The sequence below is a fragment of the Gopherus flavomarginatus genome, chromosome 1, assembly GCF_025201925.1.
Source record: "Gopherus flavomarginatus isolate rGopFla2 chromosome 1, rGopFla2.mat.asm, whole genome shotgun sequence".
NCBI classification, from domain to species: domain Eukaryota; kingdom Metazoa; phylum Chordata; order Testudines; family Testudinidae; genus Gopherus; species Gopherus flavomarginatus.
The window spans coordinates 216,141,281-216,165,409 of NC_066617.1; the positions used below are offsets into that span (position 1 = coordinate 216,141,281).

Sequence of the window (24,129 nt, forward strand, 5' to 3'; positions counted from 1 at the left end):
TTCACCCACATAAACAAAATGTTACTAGCCTTCTCAATAAATCTGTCAGCGTTCCCTTCATGCTAGATGTGACACGAGGGACACCTTCGCTTAGTTTATCCTGTCATATCATGTTTTGAATAACTGCACTGAAAACTCCTTTTGCCACACTGGCAACTTTTATAAAATCTGCTGCTGAACCGAGGAACAAAATTCTTGACTGTGACAGCTCATGTCCCTGTAGTAACTTAAGTTAGAATACAGATTCATGAGACCAGGGTTATATTCAGAGTGAACATATCCTATTTGGAGAGTTTAATGTCCCTTAACAAGAAAAACACTTTGATGGCTTATCATCTGTGAATGTAAGACTAAAATACTCTGCCACCCCAAAGAAAATGAAATTTTAGGAACAGTGTACTGAAGACCCCTGGATTTTAGTTCAGTGATGGCTCCGTTATCTTTACATGTTTGTGAAAAGTTCATATCAAAAGTAATTTTTAGGGTTCTCTCCCAACCCCATCCACCCAATGACTTATATAAAGACCTAACTCCGTACTGTTAGGAAAGAAAGCTAAAACTATTCTGCGTCAACTGTATTCTAGTGTTGCTGTTGGGTTTGGAGTCTCATACTGATCAACTTTCAAACTTGCAATATAAAATAACCAGAATGTCTAACACTTGAGTTTTGTTGCATGTCACACCATAACTGAAAGACTGTAATAAGAGTTTAACTAATAAACCTGCTTTTTAGGATGTTTTCTCATTATGTGAATGAAAAATAAAAGTTGTTAAAAAAGAAAGCTTGAGAAACAAATTCCATAATATGTAACCATAAGAACACCTATGTGCATCATCAACCAGATTTGAAACCAGGACTTTCAGACACACAACACAGACCTCTGCTACTTGAGCATATTTTCTCCTTTACCTCTGTTTGGGTCAACTGCTAAAGCGGAATGTGACCCATTTTGCCACTCGTTTACACAACTATTTGCTAGACAGCAGTGAAACACTGAGAATCAGGATTTGTTGATTCTGTTCCTGGTTCTGGGCATATGTCTACATGGAGTCAGAAGGTGTAATTTTCAGCTTGAGAAGACATACCCATGCTAGCTCTAATCCAGCTTGTGTGCTAAAAACAGAAGCATAGTCACTGTGGTGCAGGCAGCAAGAGGGCCCAAATATGCACCTAGGCAGGGCCATCCCTGGGGGGAGATGCAGGGGCCTGGGACAAATAAGCCCCCACCAGCTTGGGGGCCCCGGTCTGCATCAGCGCAGCCAGGGCCCTGGGCGTGCACGGTGGCACCCCCCACACTACTAGTTCCTGCGCCTATGTCTTCCAGGACCGAGCATGCCAGCCAATCACACTGGCCCGAGGTGCCCCCCAAAACGCAGGGCCCGGAGCAGTCGTCGCGATTCACCCTACCCAAGGGAGAGCTCTGCACCTAGGGTCTTGGATGAGATCGTGTTTAGGCAGCTAAACTGTCCCACTGCTCACACAACCATGGCTACACTTCTGTATTTAGCTTGCTATCTTGAACAGAGCTCGCTTGAGTATGTCTACTCAAGCCAGAAATTGCACGTACCTGCACCAGTGTAGACATACCCTGGGAAGGGAGGCAGTCCTGCAGTTAGAGGAGTTGTTACCAACATGTTAGCCAAGCACTTAAGATTGGTGTTCATTCAGTCTGAAGGAGGAGGGTGGCTAAGTAAATGAGATTTAAGTCTCCATTTTGGAGACCTTGGTTCTTTTACCATTTATGCTAGAAATGACCTTCTGTAGCCTCACACTGAATTGTCAAAGATCCATATATCTTTGTTGGGATGGGGTAAGCCAATGTAAGAAGAGAGCTCATGACATCCTGGCTCTCAGGCCAGTGCAGTTTTCCCTAAAGCAAAGATGTTGGAGCAAGAGCGTATTCACATTCTTTTCTTCCTTCCCTTTTGCTGAATATTGTTTGGTTTGGCAAGACTGCTGAAAGAGGAGGCCAATTTATTCAAAAATGGCAACAGAGGAAAATCCAGGATATCATTGGTGTTGGAAGAAGCTGTTTAAGGTTTTTTTGTTACAATGATGATTATTATTTTGCAATTCCAAGCAGATATATAGGATGGTTAAGAGAGATTTTGATGCTATTTTTAACAATTAGTATTTAACTTTTTAAATTAACAAGAGTACACATAATAAATGTACCTTATGTATGTGACTGTTACTTTTTTAATCTGATAAGGTATGAATAAGATACTACACTGTAAGCATCAACATGAGCTGCTCCCTAGTCTTTCCAGACATCTCAATGAATTCAACCTTTCCTATAAGCAGTGAGGTAATTCAGTCATCCAGACAGAGTCCCTCCTGAACATACAGACATGTCAAGATGTGCCTTTAGTAGCTCTATTGATACAAGCCACTGATTTGGACGGTGAGGCTGAAATGATGGATAGAGATGAAAATTGCCATATTGAATCAACACTGATGGAAGAAATCCTGAATCTTGCCTCTGGCCGAGGCCACTACTTGATGTTTAGACCAACCTACGACTCACCAGGGCATTCCTAATGCCCATGGCCTGCTTTAACATAATATACTAATGGCCAATTCATTAGCATTTTGTCGTCATGTTTACATCATTTTAGTTTACACAAGTGTGTAAATAGACAATACCGTACATAAAAACAACCTGTCTAAATACTTTTGAAACAAGCTGAATTTAAAATATAAATAAATACAGGTGACTTTCAACCTTATTAAAATATGTAGAGTCTGTTTGGCCCACACAAGGTTGTGCTCAGGTTCATGTGACCCTCCTGTGTAATAAGGTTGGGCACCACTATTTTAGATGAAGCCCAAAGGGAAAAGTACTTTTGATGGTTCTGGTGATTACCTGTAAGTTTGCCCTCATGTTTACCCTCTCTCTGTCTCTAAGGGTATGTCTACTCTGCAAGTGAAGGTGAAATTGCAGCCCAATAGGTATACTCATGCTAGCTTTAACCTGGCCAGAACAGGTAGCTATAGTAGTGTAGACATGCCAGCATGGGCTAGAAACCAGACCAAAAGTCTGCTAGAGGCTCTGGATGTGTACTTTAGTTGCTAGCCTGTGCTGCCACATCTGCACTACCTTTGCCACAGGTATGCCTACTCATGCTACAATCACACCTTAACTTGCACCACAGACATAGTATAAGGCTATATCTACACTCTATGCTCAGGGCATGATTCCCTTGCTTGTGTACACATACCCACACTAGCTCTGACTGAGCTAGTACAAGTATAAATCACAAGATAGCCACAGAAGCACGGGTTACGGCAGAACAGGGACAGTCTAGCCATGCTGAGCACATATCCATCAGTTTCAGACAGATTTGTACTTGGCCTAGCTAATCCATGCCTCTACAGCCACTATCTCTGCCACATGACTGCCCTGCTACTTACACTCATGCTAGCTAAAAGGGAGTTAGTGCGAGTATGTGTACACAAGCAGGGGAATCACATCCGTAGCTCGTACCCTAGACACAGCCTAAGCTTTTGTACCATGCTCACTGCGGCAGATCTGAATACCCACTGCAAAGTCTATTCTGCCCACTTTGCAAAACACATACCACAGAAGGGAACTTTAATGAAGTGGGTGATCTACTTCTTGTTCTATCTTTGGACGTTGCATTGTAGCAATGCTAAGCAGTAAGATAGAGCTTTGCTTTCAAGAATCTGTCACCCCAATCCTTCCAGTTAAGCAGAAAAAAATACAGGTACAAAACAAAAAAGATACAGTCAAGAGCCCACCTCTGTTCTAATAAAACTTCAAGGCAAAAATCATGGCTGCATACAAAAGGTCCAACTACCTAAAGGAAACTGCATTTGGATTCTAGACATGAGTTGACTTTGAAGTTGGCCTGGCTAATAAGATCTGTTCAGAGTGAATAAAAGCAGATTGATGTTTACAGTCTCCCTGAACTCTCCCAATCTTTCATCTTCTGCAGTACAATAAATAATTGTAGTCAACAAATCAAAAGCCAGGAGGGAAATAAGTTGCTTGTTTAAATAATAGGACTCATCTGTAATTAATCAATTATTATGATGTTCTTTTGACATAACACCATTCACAATGAACTTGTCAGAATGCTGCCAAGGAGAGTAATATTCAAGCTGCTGCTCATTTAATTGGCTTGGAAGTTTTGTATTTAAAAAAGTTACCATTTTATGTTTATTCTCGGAAAAACACAAATATTGTGGCAGTTTTTCCCCCCATCATCTGGGACCAGATTTTCAGAAGAGCTTAAGTCCTATTTCAGGCACAAAAATAAGTGGCCAGATCTTAAAATCTATGAATTTTGAAGGCCAGAAGAAACCATTATGATCATTTAGTTTGAACTCTTGCATAACACAGGCCCAAGAACCTCACACAAAAAATTTCTAAATCAAGTCCATAATTTCTGGTTCAGCTATAGCATATCTTTTAGAAAGACATCCAGTTTTGACTTAAAGAACTCAAGTGAAGGACAATCCACCATATCCCTGGAAAGTCGTTCTAATGATTAATTACCCTGACTGCTAAAAATTTGCACCTTCTTTCTATTCTGAATTTGTCTAATTTCAGCTCACAACCCTGGATTTCATTATGCCTTTTTCTGCTTACAATGGAGTAGAAAATGGGTATGCTCTGCAGTGCCCTTTTCAGGGCCATGCCCGGTACAATTGTACCAGGCCCTCCCATTGGAGTCTGCAAAGGTCTGCTGCCTACAGCCTATGCTGTAACTCTGTGTCAGTCTCTAAACAATCGTGTAACAAAACAGCAACTCAGGATCTGGCTCTCTGCACCTTAAGACAAAGAAGAGGGGAAAAAAACAACCTGAAATGCAAGTGCTTATTTGCAGCTCTTAGGCCAAGGCCCTGGCCTGGGGTTAGCCCTGAGGAGCTCCTCCTCTGTCCCAGTCTCACCCAGCTCTGCCCCTGACCAAAAGCAGGCATGCCTTCTTTAACTGGCCTTCTGGTTCTCCACTAGTCAATAATTCTCTTGGCACTTCTAGGCCTCTGGAAGACTGTCTTGTTGGTCACCTGGTCTGAATGGATTTTCCTTGGGCAACAAGTGTCAAGGTGCTAATGCCTCCAGCAGGAGACAGAGAAGGTCTGACAGACCCTGTCACAATCAGATGCTGAGGTCTTTTAGCAATCTGGCAGCAAGTTCTCAATAGGAGCAATGTGTCATAGCTCCCCTGAGGTATGACCATTTACAGCAGTTGATTATGTGCCCTCTTACCCTTATTGCAAGGGCTGAGTGCTACAAAATCTAGTGGTTTGTGACTGCTTGCCTGGAATTACCATCACAGTGCACCAGGGGGCTGCAGGCCTTACCCAGCACCATCAAACAACCAGAAAAACTCACTGCTTAACAAAAAAATAATAATGATTTTTAAAACTACTTTCACATGTACTCTGGTCATTCTGTTGCCTTTTTATGGAACGAGTCTTGCAATATGTTAAGAAAACATGTTACAGAGCAGTGGGATCAATTGCTCTCATTAAATAATGAGGACAGAACAAGCAGTAAGGAGCAGCACAGAAAATTTACTTACAGTTGCATAACTGTTCTTGTTATTAACAGAACAAACTGCTCTGGGAGACTATGGATTCCCATCACTTCAGATATTCAAAGCTATGTGTAACACTGATATATTACGGATGGCTCAGGAATAATTAAATTATTTTTGCCATGGTATGAGGGATGGATTTGACCCCACTAGGCCAACCCACATGATTTAAGGATACCAGCATAGGAGTTGGAAGCAGATCATTCTCAGTGAAAGCCTGGACACTGGAATTAGTTCCACCCTTCACCCCCAACACCACCAGAGTTCATGTCTGTGAGGATGGTGTATTTCCATTTGGGGGAAATAAGGAAAACAAACCCATCCAAGTGTTCAAGTGCTATTGTATATATGTTTTGAGTTGCTAAACAATATTGGAAATTTCCATTTGAGCATAAAGTGAAATTACACTATTTTTCAATCCAAATCATAAGATTTCTAGGCAGGTGAAACAATCAACACTGAGTGAACACAATTTGTATCCAGAATCATTTGTGGAAATTATGCGAATAAGAAAAGTAGTAAAATATCAGTTGGCCAAATTCTGGATTTATTTTTGCATGTTACAAAATCTGCATTCAAAACATGGGCATCAGGTTATTTAATACTCAACAGTATTATTGTTTGTAAATGAGCAATAACTGAGGTCTCTTACACCAGGAAAAACTGATCAAGGAATTAATTAGATATAATCAGAATAATTATGGAAAGACTATGGAAGTGAAACATTTTAAAAGCTCAACTGACATTTTGCCCAAGTCAGATATTGCAGTCAGCTTTATGCTTGACTGATTACAGGCTCAGTTTTGCAAGGCGCTGAGCAGAGCTCGTCAAAATAAGTGACCAAAAAGGACAAAATTTTCCTGAAAAACGTTGACATTTTTCAACCAGCTCCAGTAGTGCTGAACTCAAGAGCGCAAAGGGTTACACAGGACTACTCTGCGCCTTTCTGGATCAAGCTCTGAGCTATCATCAGACTTCTCTGTCCCTTACCTGTCAGAACAGGGAGTAGACCTAACACTGCGTAAACTTTGGGCATCAGCCTCTGAACTGCTGCTTCTTCCATCTTCAGCTTTCACACTGGTGATTTCTCCTTTGGTCACTGCCCTGATGACCTTCCTGAGGAGCACAAATTAAAAAAAATAAAGCAGGGTGAAAATGTAAAGCACACAACACTTATGCCAATGTTACTTCTGTGAGATCCTGCCTATTAGAAAAGAAAGCAGGCAATGGTTCTGACAGCAACATGCTGTGCTTCTAGAGGCTACGTGTTTTGAGTATTGCTGAGGTCAAAAATAGAAGAGGCAGTCACAGGTTTAATGAAAATGCTCACCTATCTCTCTGAGTCACATAAATAATAATAGTGCCATATGTATTACAGTACCAGTTAAAGCATGTCAGGAGTTGTGCAAACACATAAGAGACAGATCCTGCCCCAAAGAGCTTATGAACTAAAAAAAACAAAAAACAAAAAAACACAGGAGGTGGAAAGGGGCATGAAAAAGCCCCTACTTAATAGCAGGATGATTGTCAAATAATTGTTGCTGAGCTGCAGACAAGACATGGAAAACTGCAGAAAAGTAAAATGAATCCATATTAATTGCAGTAATTTGGAAAAGCCAGAGAAGACCTAAGCAGCATTGAATTGCCGCCGCAGACGGCAGGGGCAGTCCGTGTGCTCTTAGGATGGCAGGCAGCTTCTATGTAGCCGTGGACAGCTAAACATAGAAGCTGTCGCTGAATTGCCGCCACTGCGGAAACACGCAAGCCGCTCTAAGGGCACACGGACTGCCCCTGCTGCCCGCAGCAGCAATTCGGCATGCTGCTTGGGGGCAAAACAACAGGGACTGCCGCCCCCTGCAGAATGCCGCCCCAAGCACCAACTTGGAATGCTGGTGTCTGGAGCCGGCCCTGGTCAGAGTCCCCCTGTCAGCCCTGGGCGGCTGGCAGCCAAGGCTCCTACTGTCAGCTCTGGATGGCTGATAAAATTGCAGTGGAAGCCGAATATTGTGGGATCTGCAATTCTTGTAATATTGTGAATTGAATAAGGCCTTAGGTATGACATACAATCAATGTGGTCAGAGTGACAACTTCAGCAAGTAGTAGTTCTGATGGCACTAAGTATCATGTTAGTTCCTTCTGCTTCCTTTTTATTGATTGGGGGTGAAATAGGCAGGTAATGAGGTAAGAAAGGAGAGGAGCAAGAAAGGATAAGATTGAGGGAATGAGAGAAGAATGGGAAGATGGCGTAAAGTAAAGCAGATGGAAAAGGAGGAAATGATGAAAAGGGGAAGTGGGAGAGTCCCGTGTTGTGTCTGGAGCAGAATTTTATCATCCCCTCTCCCCTCCAAGAGCCCAAGTAAAGATGTCTTGGGTGATGTCAGAAATCTGAGAGTTTGAAGCTGGCTCCTGCTATGGCTGATAAGACGCCTTAGTTAAATTTGCTGACGGAGACTATATATTATACACCTCTACCTCGATATAACGCTGTCCTCAGGAGCCAAAAAACTTACCGTGTTATAGGTGAAATAGTGTTATATTGAACTTGCTTTGATCCACCAGAATGCACAGCCCTGCCCCCCCGGAGCGCTGCTTTACCGCGTTCTATCCGAATTCGTGGTGTTGGGTTGCGTTATATTGGGGTAGCGATATATATTAGCTGCATTGTGATAACAGATCTAACTGTTCCCATGGCTTTTCAAAAAGCTGTGTAAAAATCACTCATGGTGCTTTGCTCTGATCTTCCAGTTATAAGATCAATCTTCCATTATCAAATATACTGCAGAACTCCTTTATCACAGAGGGTGACGAACTGACAGACAGGCCCAGCGTCTTCACGGAGAGAAGATTGTGGAAGTAGAGAAAGAACTGACAGGGATTTGTAGGGGATCTTAATGCAAGACAGTCTTTGTTAGCAAGAGTTAGGCTATCTGTAACCCTAATAATGCGAGATTTGTAGAAGCGAGGATTGTGTGAGGCGAGTGGAAAACAACTGTGTGAGAAGTTGTTTTTTGACCTTGTGTAGATAATACGAAATGTAGACTGGAGTCTCAGAAGTGAGAAAAACATGACATCAGGATGACCTATGTATAAACAAAATGCAGCTGTTGCTTATTATTGTATGTAACAAAAGTATAAATGCTGCTGTAATTTTTACCTGGTGAGAGACCTGTCTAGGAAGGGGAGACCCTATGTCCTAGTGCACTCTCTCCCTGCTGTAGCTGCTAAACAAAATAAAGTATCTGACTCTGCTGCACCCAAACAAAAAGTGAGAACTGAGTTTTTCTCCGACAATTTGGGGGCTCGTACCAAATAAAAGGATAAAAGGGATCTGAGAGCTTCTGGAGGTAAGCTACTGCTGACAGCAGATGGAGAACCATTTGGCAGCATAGCACTTTCTTGCAGAGAGCTTCCTGCTGCTAAGGATGTACTGTACCTATTCAGAGACAATCTCTCTCTAAGTACCAGATGGAGGGAGGCTGGGTTTGGATGGTTGGTTCTGACCTCTGTTCTGAGACAGTAGGTTCAGGAACAGGTACAGATGTATGAATGGGCGAAAGGCCACCAAATTGTCTTGGCCATGAAGATGGTGCCAGGATTATTGTTGCCTTGTCCTGCTTTGACCTTCTTGAAGACATGGGATAATAGATATATATTAGCGAACCTGACCACTGTACCAGAAAGGTATTCCCCTGGAGTTATGCCTATGGGCACTTAGGAGCTGTAGGCATTTCTTGTTTGCTTAGGTTGTAAAGAGGTCCCACAATGGGAAACCCCACTGCCAGAAAATGTCTTGCACCACTGAAGAATGGAGCTCCCACTTGTGATCCTGGTGGAAATGCCTGCTTAGGATGTCTGCTAAGGTGTCCATTGCTTCCAGGAGGTGCGCTGCCAAGGAGGTTATCCAATGCCGAATGCACCAGTTCCAGAGCACGACTGCTTCCATGCAGAGTGGGGCAATCTTCATTTCTTCCTGTTTGTTTATACAAAATACAGTAGAGACATGTTGTCTGACATGAGTGGACTGGATGAAGGATAGGAACTTCTTGTATGCTTCGTGCACTGCTGAGAAGTCTGATGCTTAGTTTTGATTCTTGCAGAATCCAGGACCCCTGAGAAATATAGCCATCCAGGTGCACTCCCCAGCCCAGAAGAGAGGCATCCGTTGTGAGTGTCTTTGTGGGTGGTGATGGGGGGGAAACACAGGCAACCCCTATGCAAACAGTCTCTTTTGTTTCCCATGAGGTGAGAGATGTGAAGATGTTTGGAGGAAGTGAAACTTGTTTGTTCAGGGCATCTGTGCTTGGAAGCATATAGACTGTCCAAAACCATGCCAGGAGGCACCAGAGATGGAGCCTCACAAAGGATATCACCTAGGTGCAGGCAGCCATGTGATCTAGAGGGACCAGGTCGGACAGGACTGCCATCTGGCGGCTGAGTCAGAGCTGGGTGATGATGTCCCTCATCATGCAGATTCTGTACAGTGGTAAGGGTCATCTTGGTGCACCATAAAGGGCAGGACTCTCTTGTGATCTGGATGAATGTCTATATGAAAATACGGATCCTTCAAAATCAAGGGCCACAAGGCAGTCACCTTCATTTATGGATGGGATTATTGAAACCAACTTGCTCATCCTGAATTTTGAATGGTGTATAAAGACATCAGCTAGTCCAGGATTGGTCTTCCAGCCCCCATCCTTCATTTTGGGTACAAGGAAATATCTTGAGTAACAACCCTTGTCCCTGTGTTGAGAAGGCATAGACTCTACTGCCCATAGCTGAATTAGAGAGTTCACCTCCTGTCTGAGAGACCTCTTGTGAAGACAGATGGGAGGGGCGTTTTGGAGAACAAGTAGAAAAGAGTTCTACGGTGTAGCCTATCAAGATTTTGTCTAGGGCCTATCTGTCCAACATGATAGGGTGCCGCATTAAGAGGAAATTGGACAGGCAGCCCTCAAAGGGTATCGGGATAAGTGGTGGTGTGGAGACTGGTTGATGTCTTTCAAGCATCTCATCAAAATACCTTTTCCATGGGAGGCTGGGATTGATGAGGGGAAGGTAATGGTGCACTGTGACTACCCTGCGATGTGTGTGTCACTTCCTAGGGAGCTCAAAGGGCCTTTAATGAGAGATGGGCTGAGAGCCAGGACAGGATCTACGAGTTCCTCCTGTGCACCAGATATATATCCCCAAGGAGCAGAGAGCTGCACAAAACTCTTTTAAAGAGTGAAGTGACTCATCTGTTCCCTTGCTGAACAGGTTGTTACTCTTGAAGAGGAGATCTTTTACTGTTGCCTGGACCTCCTTGGGGAAAACCTGAGGATTGCAGCCAGGAAGCCTACCTCATCGTGACCAAAGTTGTCATATCTGTTTGCCCGGACAATCTGTCAATCAATTTTCCCCTTGTCAAGGATGGCTTGGAATTGAAGACCACACTCCGATAGCAGATTATTAGCTAACTCCAAAAGCTTGTTGTAATTAATAAGTCATACTTGGACATCAATACCCGGTTATTCACTATATGAAATAAAAGGCTAACTGATGAAAAATTCTTCCTGCTGAAGAGATCTAGCCTCTTGGCATCCTTGACTGAAGGGGTGAACCTAGGCTGGTGCAGCATGCTGCATTCCCTAACAGTCTGGACCATGAAAGAGTTCGGATTAGGGTGGAAGAACAAATATTCTGCCTCTTTGATGCCTTTTTGGGAGAGTGGCGCAGGTGGCTGTAGTGCTCCCCACCACCTTACCAGCTGCAAATATGGCTTCATTACCAGGAAGTGCCACCTTGTCTGGAGGATGTCCAGGAGCTTATGAGTTGGATCTTGGACCCCCTACAAGGGGATCTGGAGGGTTTCTGCAATCCTCCTTAGGATGCCTTGTTACTAGTCATCTGGTGGCAAGAGTGAGGCTGGTGCCACTCCCTCATCTGGAGAGGATGAGGAAGCGGATGCAACTTTTCTCTTGAGTTCCTGCACTGCGCCAAAGTCAGTGACAAGATACTGGATTCAGTGAAGCTGTGGTCTGACCCAATATGACAATTCCCATGTTTTCCTAGCTTTCTCTGCAATAAATCTTTCCCCTTTGGAGTTGATTTGTCACCTGAAATACTGAAATTTTAACCATAGCAGATCTTCCCATTTGGGGGTGAATTGCAATAAAAAGGGAAGATAAGAAACAGGCATAAATCAGTTCTCTAAATATTTAGTTACTTTGCTTTGTTCACAGCAAAGACGGTAAATGCTCCACTTCACTAAGAAGGCAGACTTTCAGTATACCTTCACCATGCCTATTATCTGCATGAACTGTAACTAAATGCAATTTTTGGTGCCACTGATTCCTTAGGCTGCATTCCCTTCATCTGCATAGGAGTACTCAGAAGCAGCAGCTGCTTCTTTTATCCAACATTAATGAGGTAAAATCAAGTGAAGTTTCTGATTGATTGCCAGAGGCCCAGTTTATTCCTCTATTCCCTTGCTCATCACAGCCCTTATAATTTACATACTCAATATGCTATAGATGCACCTGGATAGCAATTCAATCAGTAGTAATTAGCAAACTCTTAACCAAATGCTTTTCCTATGAAGAGTGACCATCTATGTTCCATGTCAAAATGTGCTCAATTTACCAATAAAAAGTTGTTTTTCTAATTGCAAGCCTGGCTAACTCAGCCCACGATCCAAAAGTTAAGCTGAGTTCTGTCCTCCTCATGCATCAGTACCAATTTATGCCCCAGTAACAACTATGCAACCTCACAGCACATATATCATTCACTCTATACAAACATGTAGCCCCACTTGCCTTACGACACATTTTATTGAGGGAATATTCTAAAGATAATGGGGTTGCACAAGTGTCACTGAGACTGTAATGTGCCCAAGCACTATTTTTATTTACTGAAGATGATTCATAAAAGGAAAACACAGCTTTCAGATCACAGGGTGAGTTTACAGAGCTGGAAGTTCGGGGCAAAACATCATTTTACTTGTAAACTGAGCTAATTTTATGTGGAAGCCACTCAGAGGAAACAAACATGGATCTTCAAGGTGCCATTTTTCAGAGTAGAAGCACACTTAGGCCTGGTCTATACTACACGTTTAAACCGATTTTAGCAGCGTTAAACTGATTTAACGCTGTACCTGTCTACACTACGTGGCCCTTTATATCAATATAAAGGGCTCTTTAAATCGGTTTCTGTACTCCTCCCTGACAAGAGGAGTAGCGCTGAAATTGGTATTGCCATATCGGATTAGGGTTAGTGTGGCCGCAAATCGATGGTATTGGCCTCCGGGCGGTATCCCACAGTGCACCACTGTGATCGCTCTGGACAGTAATCTGAACTCGGATGCACTGGCCAGGTATACAGGAAAAGCCCCGCGAACTTTTGAATTTCATTTCCTGTTTGGCCAGCGTGGAGCTCTGATCAGCACAGGTGACCACACAGAGCTCATCAGCACAGGTAGCAATGCAGTCTCCTGAGAATAGAAAAAGAGCTCCAGCATGGACCGCACAGGAGGTACTGGATCTGATTGCTGTATGGGGAGAGGATTCCATGCTAACAGAACTCCGTTCCAAAAGACGAAATGAAAAAATATTTGAAAAAATGTCCAAGGCTATGATGGAAAAAGGCCACATCAGGGACTCAGTGCAATGCAGAGTGAAAGTTAAGGAGCTCAGACAAGCCTACCAGAAAACCAAAGCAGCAGATGGAAAATCTGGGTCAGGTCCGAAAACATGCCACTTCTATGCTGAGCTGCACGCAATTTTAGGGGGCTGCGCCACCACTACCCCACTCCTGTCCGTGGATTCCGAGGTGGGGGTGGTAATCTCAACCATGGCTGAGGATTCTGCGGAGGAGGAGGAGAAGGAGGAGGAAGAGGAGGACAACCTTGCGGCGAGCACACAGCACTCGGTTAGCCCCAACAGCCAGGAGCTTTTTGTAACCCAGACGGAATTACCCTCCCAGCCATCCCAAGCCAGTAGCCCAGACAATGAAGCCAAGGAAGCGACCTCTGGTGTGTGTACCTTTGTAAATATAAAACATGGTTTAAAAGCAAGTGTTTTTTAATGATTGATTTGCCATGAGGGCTTGGGATGCATTTGCAGCCAGTAAAGTTACTGGAAAAGTTTGTTAACATGTCTGGGGATGGAGCGGAAATCCTCCAGGGATATCTCTACGAAGCGCTCCTGGAGGTACTCCAAAAGCCTTTGCAGAAGGTTTCTGGGCAAGGCAGCCTTGTTCCGTCCACCATGGTAGGACACTTGACCACGTTATGCATGTAGCAAGTAATCGGGTATCATTGCATGACAAAGCATAGCTGCGTATGGTCCCGGTGATTGCTGGCATTCAAGAAACATCTGTTCTTTATCTCGCTCTGTTATCCTCAGCAGAGTGATATCATTCATGGTAACCTGGTTGAAATTCAGGAATTTAATTAAGGGGTCAGAGATGGCCATTTCCCTCCTGGGCTGTTGCTTAAAAGAAATCCTTCCTTGCAGGTAGCCAAGCGGGGGGAGGGGAGGAAGCATAGTGCTGAGCTTTTTTGCGTTTGGCTAGCAGGAATCTTCCCAGCTACCGGCCACATGGTGGGGGGGTGAAGCGGGGTGATTAGCAGTGATCTTCCATGATACCAGCCATGCAGTGGGGGGAGAGGTAAAGCAATCATCCTAGAGAATTGGATGGGGGGGGTTGGCTTCTGCTGCTGCATGTTAACAGGAAAGAATCATCAGAGGGCATTGTGTATCTGAAGGCTGGAGAAGCCGAAAGACAATGGCTTACCATGGTCGCATGCAAGCTGAATTCTGATGCCCGGACCTGCGTCTGTGAGATCTCTAACACCAGAGCCACAGGCACTCAATATTAAGATGCAAAATGCGACGTTGTAGTGAAATCACATGTGCTATGTAAGGTGAATAATGTTGATCACTGTGAAAGAGTATAACCATTGTTCTGTAAAATGTATCTTTTTAAATACTTCTCTCCCTTTTTTCCCTCCCTCATGCAGCTGCACACATTTTTCAAGCCTCCCTACTCCATCCTGAAGGCTATCTCAGATAAGGTGGAGGAAAAAGAAGACGCGAGACGAAATGTTCTCTGAAATCATGGAAGTAACCCGCAATGAAAGAGCTCATCTGAATGAGTGGAAGGATGTGGTATCAAATTACAGGAAAGATGCCAGTGAACATGAGGACAGGAGGGACGCTCGAGATGACAGGTGGCGGCAGGAAGATCTGAGGTGTAGGCAGGAAGATCAGCGGTGGCGGGATGCAATGCTGGGGCTGCTGCATGATCAAACTGATATCCTCCGACGTCTGGTGGATCTTCAGGAAGAGCAGCGGGGTCACAGAGTGCCAATGCAGCCCCTGTGTAACCACCCTCACCACTCACCATGTTCCATATCTTCCTCACCCAGACATGTAAGAACGCGTGGCGGAAGGCCTCGTGCACCCGCTCACTCCATCCCCGTGGACAGTCCAACCAAAAAGCTGTCATTACATTGAAATGTGTTTAATCGCCCTTTCCTTCCCTCCTATCCTCCTCCCAAACCACACCCGGGATACCTTGTCAGTTTTCTGCCTCTTTTTATAATTACTTTTTAATAATGAATACATGATTTTTAAACGATAGTGACTATTTCCTTAAGCAAGCTGTAATCGAATGGGGAGAGTGGGTTGCTTACAGGGAAGGAGTCAATCAAGGGGAGGAGGGTTCATGAAGGGGAAACCAAACACAGCAGTCACACCGTACCCTGGCCCATGATGAAACTCGTTTTCAAAGCTTCTCTGATGCGCATCACTTCCTGGTGTGCTCTTCTAATCGCCCTGGTGTCTGGTTGCGCATAATCAGCGGCCAGTTGATTTGCCTCAGCCTCCCATCCCGCCATAAAGGTCTCCCCCTTACTCTCACACAGACTGTGGAGCACACAGCAAGCAGCAATAACAAAGGGGACATTGGTTTGGTTGAGGTCTGAGCGAGTCAGTAACGTGCACCAGCGCGCCTTTAAACGGCCAAATGCACATTCTACCACCATCCTGCACTTGCTCAGCCTGTAGTTGAACAGCTCCTGACCACTGTCCAGGCTGCCTGTGTATGGCTTCATGAGCCATGGCATCAAGGGGTAGGCTGGGTCACCTAGGATAACTACAGGCATTTCAACATCCCCAGCTGTTATTTTCTGGTCTGGGAAGTAATTCCCTTGCTGCAGCAGTTTAAACAGAGCAGTGCTTCTGAAGACGAGAGCATCATGAACCCTTCCGGGCCATCCCACATGGATATTGGTGAAATGTCCCATGTGATCCACCAGTGCTTGCAGCACCATTGAAAAGTACCCCTTGTGGTTTACATACTGGGTGACCCGGTGCTCCGGTGCCAAGATAGGGATATGGGTTCCATCTATCACCCCCCCACAGTTAGGGAATCCCATTGCAGCAAAGCCATCCACTATGACCTGCACGTTTCCCAGAGTCACAACCTTTCGTAGCAGCAGCTTAATGACTGCTTTGGCTACTTGCATCGCAGCAGCCCCCACAGTAGATTTTCCCACTCCAAATTGATTCCCGACTGACCGATAACTGTCTGGCATTGCAGGCTTCCAGAGGGCTATTGCCTCTCGCTTCTCCACTGTTAGGGCTGCTCTCATCTTGGTATTCTGGCATTTCAGGGCAGGGGAAAGCAAGTTACAAAGTTCCATGAAAGTGCCCTTACACATGCGAAAGTTTCGCTGCCACTGCGAATCATCCCACACCTGCAAAACTATGCGGTCCCACCAGTCTGTGCTTGTTTCCCGGGCCCAAAATCGGCGTTCAATGGCTAGAACCTGCCCCATTACCAGCAGGATCTCCAAAGCGCAGGGGTCCGCAGTTTGAGAGAATTCTGTGTCCATGTCCTCATCACTCTCGTTGCCGCTCTGCCGTAGCCGCCTCCTCCTCGCCTGGCTTTGCAGGTCCCGGTTCAGAATAGACTGCACAAGAATGCGTGAGGTGTTTACAATGTCCACGATTGCGGTATTGATCTGAGCAGGGTCCATGCTTGCTGTGCTATGGCGTTTGCACAGTTCACCCAAGAAAAAAGGCGCGAAATGGTTGTCTGCTGCTTTCACAGAGGGAGGGGTGAGGCTGTACCCAGAACCACTCGAGACACTGTTTTTGCCCCATCAGGCACTGGGCTGTTAACCCAGAATTCCAAGGGGCGGGGGAGACTGCGGGAACTATGAGATAGCTACGGGATAGCTACCCACAGTGCAATGCTCCAGAAATCGACGCTAGCCTCGGACAATGGATGCACACCATCGAATTAATGTGCTTAGTGTGACCGCGTGCACTCGACTTTATACAATCTGTTTTACAAAACCGGTTTATGTAAAATCGGAATAATCCCGTAGTGTAGACGTACCCTTAGAGACACTTAAAAAATTCAAAGTGTAACGTCTTCCCAGGAAGAAAAATCCAATAGTTGCCATCGCCTTTTGCTGCTACCTTGTAGCAAAAGGTAATTACAGCTGCATTTCCTAGGAGACTGCAGTCTACTGATAGCAATTGTTTCAAAGCAGATTATTTCGAACCCTGAGGGATTTTGGTCTGATCTGCAATACTGGGGGGAGGGAGGGAGAGAGAGAGAGAGATTCAAAAGAAAATCTGCTCAGAGGTGCTATACTCTGAATGATCAGTTTCCAAAGTTCAAGACTTTACCCTATCTTTCTGGGTCCACTGAATATTGATTTCTGCCCACTTGTGGAGGAAGCTGGGGTATCTGGCCTTTGCTCTACAGTCTCCTGGGCCTGATATTTCTCTTGTCCTCCTTCTTTCTTAGCGGAAACAGTATCTGAAGGAGCAAAAAAAAATATTCAGAGAGATAAAGGCAACATATGCCAAGTGTGCATGTGACATAGAATATTATTTTAATTAATAAAAAAACCTGTTCAGACTATCACAAAGCCATTTTTGCATAGCTCAGTTTCTTTTTTAAATAAGAAAGCATCACAAAAGTAACCAATTTTAGTTTAGTTATTTTAGAAATTTGATGCAAGTGGGGAGTTATGATTTTTTCATTGGTTTTGTTTTTCAACATTTCCAATAGATTATGCCACCAACTTTGTTGCTAATTAATAAATTAAATAAATTTAGTGATGGAGGATCATGAAAAAACACACTTTGCAGTTTATAGCTCTTCCTGTGTTATGTGAGAGAGAGCACATTCTCTGCATTAAAAATGTTTTCATCTGAGAGGAAAATGTGGACAAAATGCTTTGGATGTTACTTTTTCTTCTCATTATACATCTAACAAAAATATAAATACACAAATACAGCAATAAAAACAAAATATACATCTCAATATCTTGCATAAAATAAAGACAGAAAACCATGAATGCTAGCCACATGCCAATGGACAATTCTTGAGGTGGTACTCACACCTGAAAGGTCAGTATTTTGCTAAGTAGAATATCAGAATTCATAGTCGTTTTTTTTTTTAATGGCAGTCAGCCCTCCTCCTTCCTAAATACACTTAGTCACTGTAACTTAGCTGCTGAATATGATAAACACTACCTGGAAACACAGGCTGTACTTAGATGGTGGCATGTGGGTGAAGTGTTAAAATAGTTCAGCTGAGAGGACCTTTGTATTCAGAAATAATTCCTATTCCTTAAGCTGGTGAAGCTTTAGTGGAGGTGATGCATGCAGGCAGCTCTGAGGAATGTAATATGTGGTATCCCCTCTTGGATCAGTGAAGCAGACCACATTATCCATGTGTAAACATGTTTGTGTATGTGCAATGGGTAGCTAGGTGATAGGATAGTTAAAATGTTGCCTCAGAATAGAGGTACAAATAAGCTGGTATACAGCCTGTGATCTAGCACTTAGCAAGTCTTCCCTCATGCAGAATGAGAAAAAAAATCGAGTACAGTACAGACAATTACAGTTTGAGTTCCGGGGGGGGGGGGGGGAGCAGGGGGGGAGAGGGGGAAAGCAGTGGCAAAGATGGATAGTTAGTGTTTAGAGGTCAGCATAATTCATGCTGGAATGTCTGGATGTAGGATCCAGAAAATGAAATTTGAGAGATCTTGCACTACTGAATAATTTGTCTATGTTTATTTAGGTCAAGATCTCCCATAAGTTGTAAGCTCTTCAGGATAGAGAGGGTGTTCTTTTCAATGTTCTGTAAAGTGTCCGGTACTCTTCAGACCTTAGTTGCAAAATAAAAAGTTGACTAATACATAATTACTATTCAAGTTCAGTGATAATTGGGAATTGTATAGGAACACGTTATTTGATGCCAAAGAAGCCTCAATCAAGGAAGAAGGCCATACTGGTTAAAAATATGACTGGGTTTAGAAGGCAACTATAAAAAATAATAAAAAAATTAAGATATAACAAACGGAAGAAAGGGGAAGTTGATAGTAATGAATATAACTGTAGAGAACTGAAAAGGGAACCAAAGGGACATAAGGAGAAATCTATGGTCAACTGAGTTAAGGACAATAAGGATTTTATAAAGTATATTAGGAACACAAAGAATCTGAACAATATTATCATTCCATTACTAAATGGAAATGGTAGAATTATCAATAATAATGAAGAAAGGCAAAAATCTTCAATAAATATTTGTTCTGTATTGTGGGGGGGGAAGACTACATAATCATGTCATATGATAACGCTCTCTCCATTCCATTAGTATCTCGAGAATGTTAAACAGGAGCAACTAAAGTTAGACAATTTAAATCAGCCTATCAAGATAATTTGCATCCAAAAATTTTTAAAGTGCTGGCTGAGGAGCTTGATGAACTGTTAATATTGATTTTCAACAACTCTTGGAACATCAGGGAAGTTCTAGAAGAAAGCTAATGTCACGCCAATATTTTAAGAAGGTAAACAGGATGACCCAGGTAATTACAGGCTTGTGAGTTTGACATTTATCCCAGGCAAAACAATGAAGCAGCTGATATGGAACTTGATTAATGAAGAATAAAAGGAATGTAATATAATTAATGCCAATCAGCATCGGTTTATGAAAACTAGATCCTGCCAAATTAATTTTATACTTTTTTTAAAAAAAAGATTAAAAGTTTGGTTGATAAAGGTAATAGTGTTGATGATATAGACAGACTTCTGTATGGCATTTGATTTGGTACCACACAACATTTTGTTTAAAAAGTTAGAATGATACAAAATTAAGATGGCACACATTGAATGGATGAAAAACTGATAGGTCTCAGAATGTAACTGTAAATGGGGAAATCATCACTGAATGAGTATATCGCTAGTGGGGCCCTGCAAAGATTATTTCCTGGCCCTTATGCTATTTAACACTTCTAGTAATGACTTAGAAGAAAAATATGTCATTATTACTGATAAAGTTTGCAGAGAGTGGTAAATAAATGAAGAGGGCAGGTCACTAATACAGAGATATCTGGACTGTTGGTAAACTGGGTGCAAGCGAATAATGTGTGTGTTAATATGGCTACATGTAAATGTATACATCTAGGAACACTGGATGTAGGCCATACTTACAGGATATTAACTATTCTGGGAAGCAACAGATCTGAAAAAGATGGGGCACGGTGTTGTGATGAATAATCAGCTGATCATGCTGTGGTCAAAAGAACTAATGCAATCATGGAATGCATAAACAGGATAACCTCATGTAGGAGTATAGAGGTTATTTTACCTCTGTATTTGGCACTGGTGCGACCAATGCTGGAATAGTGGGCATCAGAACTGGACACAGAATTCAAGGATATTGATGAGTTGGAGAGGGTTCAGAGAAGAGCCACGATAACGATTAAAGATTTAGAAAACGTATCTTATAGTGTTAGATTCAAGGAGTTCAATCTGTTTATCTTAACAAAGAGAAGGTAAAGAAGTGACTTAATTACAGTCTATACATACCTATATGGGGAACAAATATTTAATAACGGGCTCTTCAATTTAGCAGAGAAAAGTAGAATATGATCCAATGGCTGAATGTGGAAACTAGACAAATTCAGAGTGGAAATAAGGTATATAATTGAACAGTGAGAGTAATTAACCATTAGAACAGCTTACCAAGTATTGTGGTGGCTTCTCCATCACTGGCAACTTTTAAAGCTAGATTAAATGTCTAACAGAGTTGCTCTAGGAACTATTTTGGGGAAGCTCTGTGGCCTGTGTTATGCAGGAGGTCAGACTAGATGATCACAATGGTCCCTTCTGGCCTTAGAAACTATGACTCTATTAAAAGTAGTGACACAAGCTATGAATTCTAGAATATGAAGGATAAAACCCATATTTGGCAAAAACATTTCGACAGCTAGGTTTAAAATAGAAGTCTAAACAGAGAACAGCTTTTCTTGTGTGTTCTTATTTTTACCTGGGACTTTGCGTAGGATGGACTGTCTGACAACATCAGTTCCAAGGAGGTTGGACTGTTTGAAGCGCTTTGCCCTCTCTTCAAAAAACCATTCACCTGTCACTATCCTTAGCTGTCTACGTGAGAGAGAAACAAAACAAAATGCACACATGAACTGATCCAACCAGCCAAAACTGTTTCTTAAATCATCAGGACGTTGTTCACCCAACATGCACATATACAGCTATGGATCACAGTCACAGTACAAGCTAAAGAATCAAAAATTAGCCTGCAAAGTGTAATATAATGGAATAGATCTGGTAGAAAAATTGTTTAGCCCTCTTCCTTAAGTGAAAAATGGCTTTTTGGTTAAATGGAAGCTTGCACAAAAATTGATTTTCATCAAAATTTTCAAGGTTTCAGGAAAAACTGGAAACCAAAACATTTTTGATCATCAATAGAAGTTAGAAGTTTTTGTTTTTTTATTTAGTGTCCAATAAACATTTCAGATTTTAGTTTATAACACCTTCCCCCTCCCCTCCCCCCGATGTTTTTTAAGAGATGGGATGAGGGATAAATAGGAGGAGAGCAGGATCAGAAGTGAGGGTGGGGCAGAGAGGAGCAGGAGGCATAGGATAGGGCCACAGGAGCAGAAATATCTACAAGGGCAACTCCCACCAGACCCTGTTCTCTGCAGAAGCTCTACTTTGCTTTTTGCAGAAATGTTGGAAGGTTTCTAGTGAATGAGGCAAGGGACTGCAGAAAGAGAAAGGAGGATCTTATGATTAAGGCAGCTGAAGGCTGCCCTAGGGAACTGGATTCTGTGGCTGCCTCTGCACAGATGCTGGGCAAGTCACTTAAAACAAATTTTTCACAGGTGTTCCTCATTTTCTGGGTAAGCAACATGAGACCCTGGGGTCTGATTTGCAGAAGTGCTGAGCATTCACAGCTACAACTGAAAGCAATGGAAGCTGTGCTTTGAACATGTATAATGCTAAGTACCCTGAAGAATCAAGCCCTTAGGTATCCAAAATTAATTGGATTTCTGAAAATCTAGGCCTGAACATCAATGTGTTTCAGCTCCCCAGATGTATAACTGGAAAAATAATATCACCTGATCTCACCAGAGTATTGTGTAAGGTAATCTGACATCTACATCAGCTGCAAATCACAACCCCGGCCGCAATATAGACATAACCATACTGGGTGTCCCCTCATACCCAGAGGCCCTGTTTAGTCACAAGTGAAAAGCAGTTTGGTAGTCCCACTCTAGCTCACATAATCACCAAAACTGAACCAGATATGCAGTTGCTGCTTAGAGGAGGCCAAACACTGTCTGAAAGAGCAGCGTTTGGCAGGTCCGCAATGAGGTGCACTAGCAGAATTGTACAATAGATGCTTACCCAGTGCCTGCTTGCCACATGCCTGGTTACTGACTGCTAGCAGCCCTCATTTTTAGGAGAGCACAGTCAATCAAAACATTTTTTAAAGTAAAAATAAATAAGCCTGATTTAAAAGACTGTCTTATTGCATAACTGCTTAATACTAATAAAAATCACTACATACAGCATACAGACGCTTTTTTAAAATTATTTATGGAAACTGGTTGGAGGGTAGGAAGGAATTACCATAGGCTACATTGAATCTTGAGTGTCCACTGGCCTCCATAGATATTTAAAAACTACTCTAATAGTTCTTCTCGACACCTGTAAACCCATTGAACTCAACCCTAACACTGGGAGGCATTTCCAGTAGTGCTTAATATGGCATTGTAACAAGGAGTGGCCAATCTCAATCCTCAGGTGCCCCAGGAACCTCTCAGACTCTGCCCATTGAGGGGCAACTTCCTGTGATTTATATTCGCCAATGCCAATACTGTTCCATGTATACACAATGCTTCTCTACCTTTAGCCCTTTCTTGCAGGGCTGAGGAGGAACAGAGGTCTCTCTTCCGTAAGATCTCTGCACATACTGGGCTGAGCTAGCCCTGGTTATTCCTTCTCTTCCCCAGTACTTTCCTCCTGTGTCCTTCTTATACCCCTCTGTTGATGGACTATTGGTTCATCTGACCTCCCAGCCTGATCAGCCAATTTACTTACACATCCCCAATCAGCCTTCTCCGGGGGAGCTGATTGATGCCTAAGTGATCAGAGTGCTGTGCTCACCAGCTAGCTCCCAGCACTCCATCACAGACATAAAACCACAAAACAGCTGTATGCTTGTATGGCTCCACTAGCAACCCCAACTGTATCAAGAAAAATCTATGCATTAAAATCACAATTTTCCCTCTCATGGACAAGAATTATTCACACACACAAACATTAAAAATACATTTTAAGATTACCAACTTTAACAGTCCCCAGGCTAATCTATGGGCTATATTTCCATCATTCTTAGCTTGTAGTTTGTGAAGAGTATCACATCCTACATCCTTTGGCTAGCAGAACTGCTTAGCTTTATGGTTCTCGGGCCCTTATAAGAATTTATCTTTGAAAGGTCAAGAAATGTGTAAATTCAGTCAACATTGATTGGCATAATCCTTAGTACTCTGAATTGTTTGTACACTCACCCCAAAGAACTTTTAAAATTTTGAATAAAAGTTGGTGCTAATCATACATAAAACATTGGTCTGTAAAGCATTCTTCCAGTCTGTTAAAAAGTCTCTTTTTGAAACATTTTCAATTGATAGCACCTGTGTAAATTGGCTACATGTTCATAGAAACAGCAAATATTTTCACTTCCTTTTCTAACTGTTTCTTCTGCTTGCCCTTTTTCTTAAGAAAGAAAGGACAGGATTTCCCAGCAGTGAATCCAACGGCAGCGGATGGACATTGTATGACAGAATTTTCCTCTACATTTAAAGAAATGTAACTGTTACTGTTTCAAAATCTTATACGACTCTGGCAGAGTGTGATTTTTCCTGACCTGCTTTCATTTACAAACATATCAGATAAAGAGAATCGTATTTAGTTTGTGAGAGAATGGATATGATTACAGATGATTTCAGGGCATTGAACAATACTTCTTACTCAGATAAGACTCCAACTTAAGAGAGAGTTTCGCCTGAGTAAAGTCTGAGGAGTACTGAATAGGGCTCTATTGTCAATGAAGAATTAAAACTGATGCAATTCTCTCTCATCCAATTATAGATTAAGTTTATTTGAGCACTACCAGAATAAGTTAAAAAAAGAATCAAAATCCAGACATATGCCTGCAAATGTGATAATGAAAGATTATCGCCTTATC

At 42.7% G+C, this 24,129-nt stretch overlaps 1 protein-coding gene across 7 annotated transcripts in view; it reads right to left on the minus strand.

The window, feature by feature from the left end:
- The window catches only part of SYTL5 (synaptotagmin like 5), a 167,162-nt gene that overhangs the window by 47,448 nt on the left and 95,585 nt on the right, over positions 1–24,129 (minus strand). For 6 of the 7 annotated variants that reach the window (XM_050936521.1, XM_050936518.1, XM_050936524.1 and 3 more), the window contains 3 exons: positions 20,905–21,020; positions 17,250–17,382; positions 6,559–6,684 (listed from right to left, as the gene is read on the minus strand). In XM_050936521.1, the coding sequence (XP_050792478.1) occupies positions 6,559–6,684; positions 17,250–17,382; positions 20,905–21,020 (375 nt within the window). The remainder of the gene's footprint in view (positions 1–6,558; positions 6,685–17,249; positions 17,383–20,904; positions 21,021–24,129) is intronic. The other variant, XM_050936523.1, reaches the window with a different exon arrangement.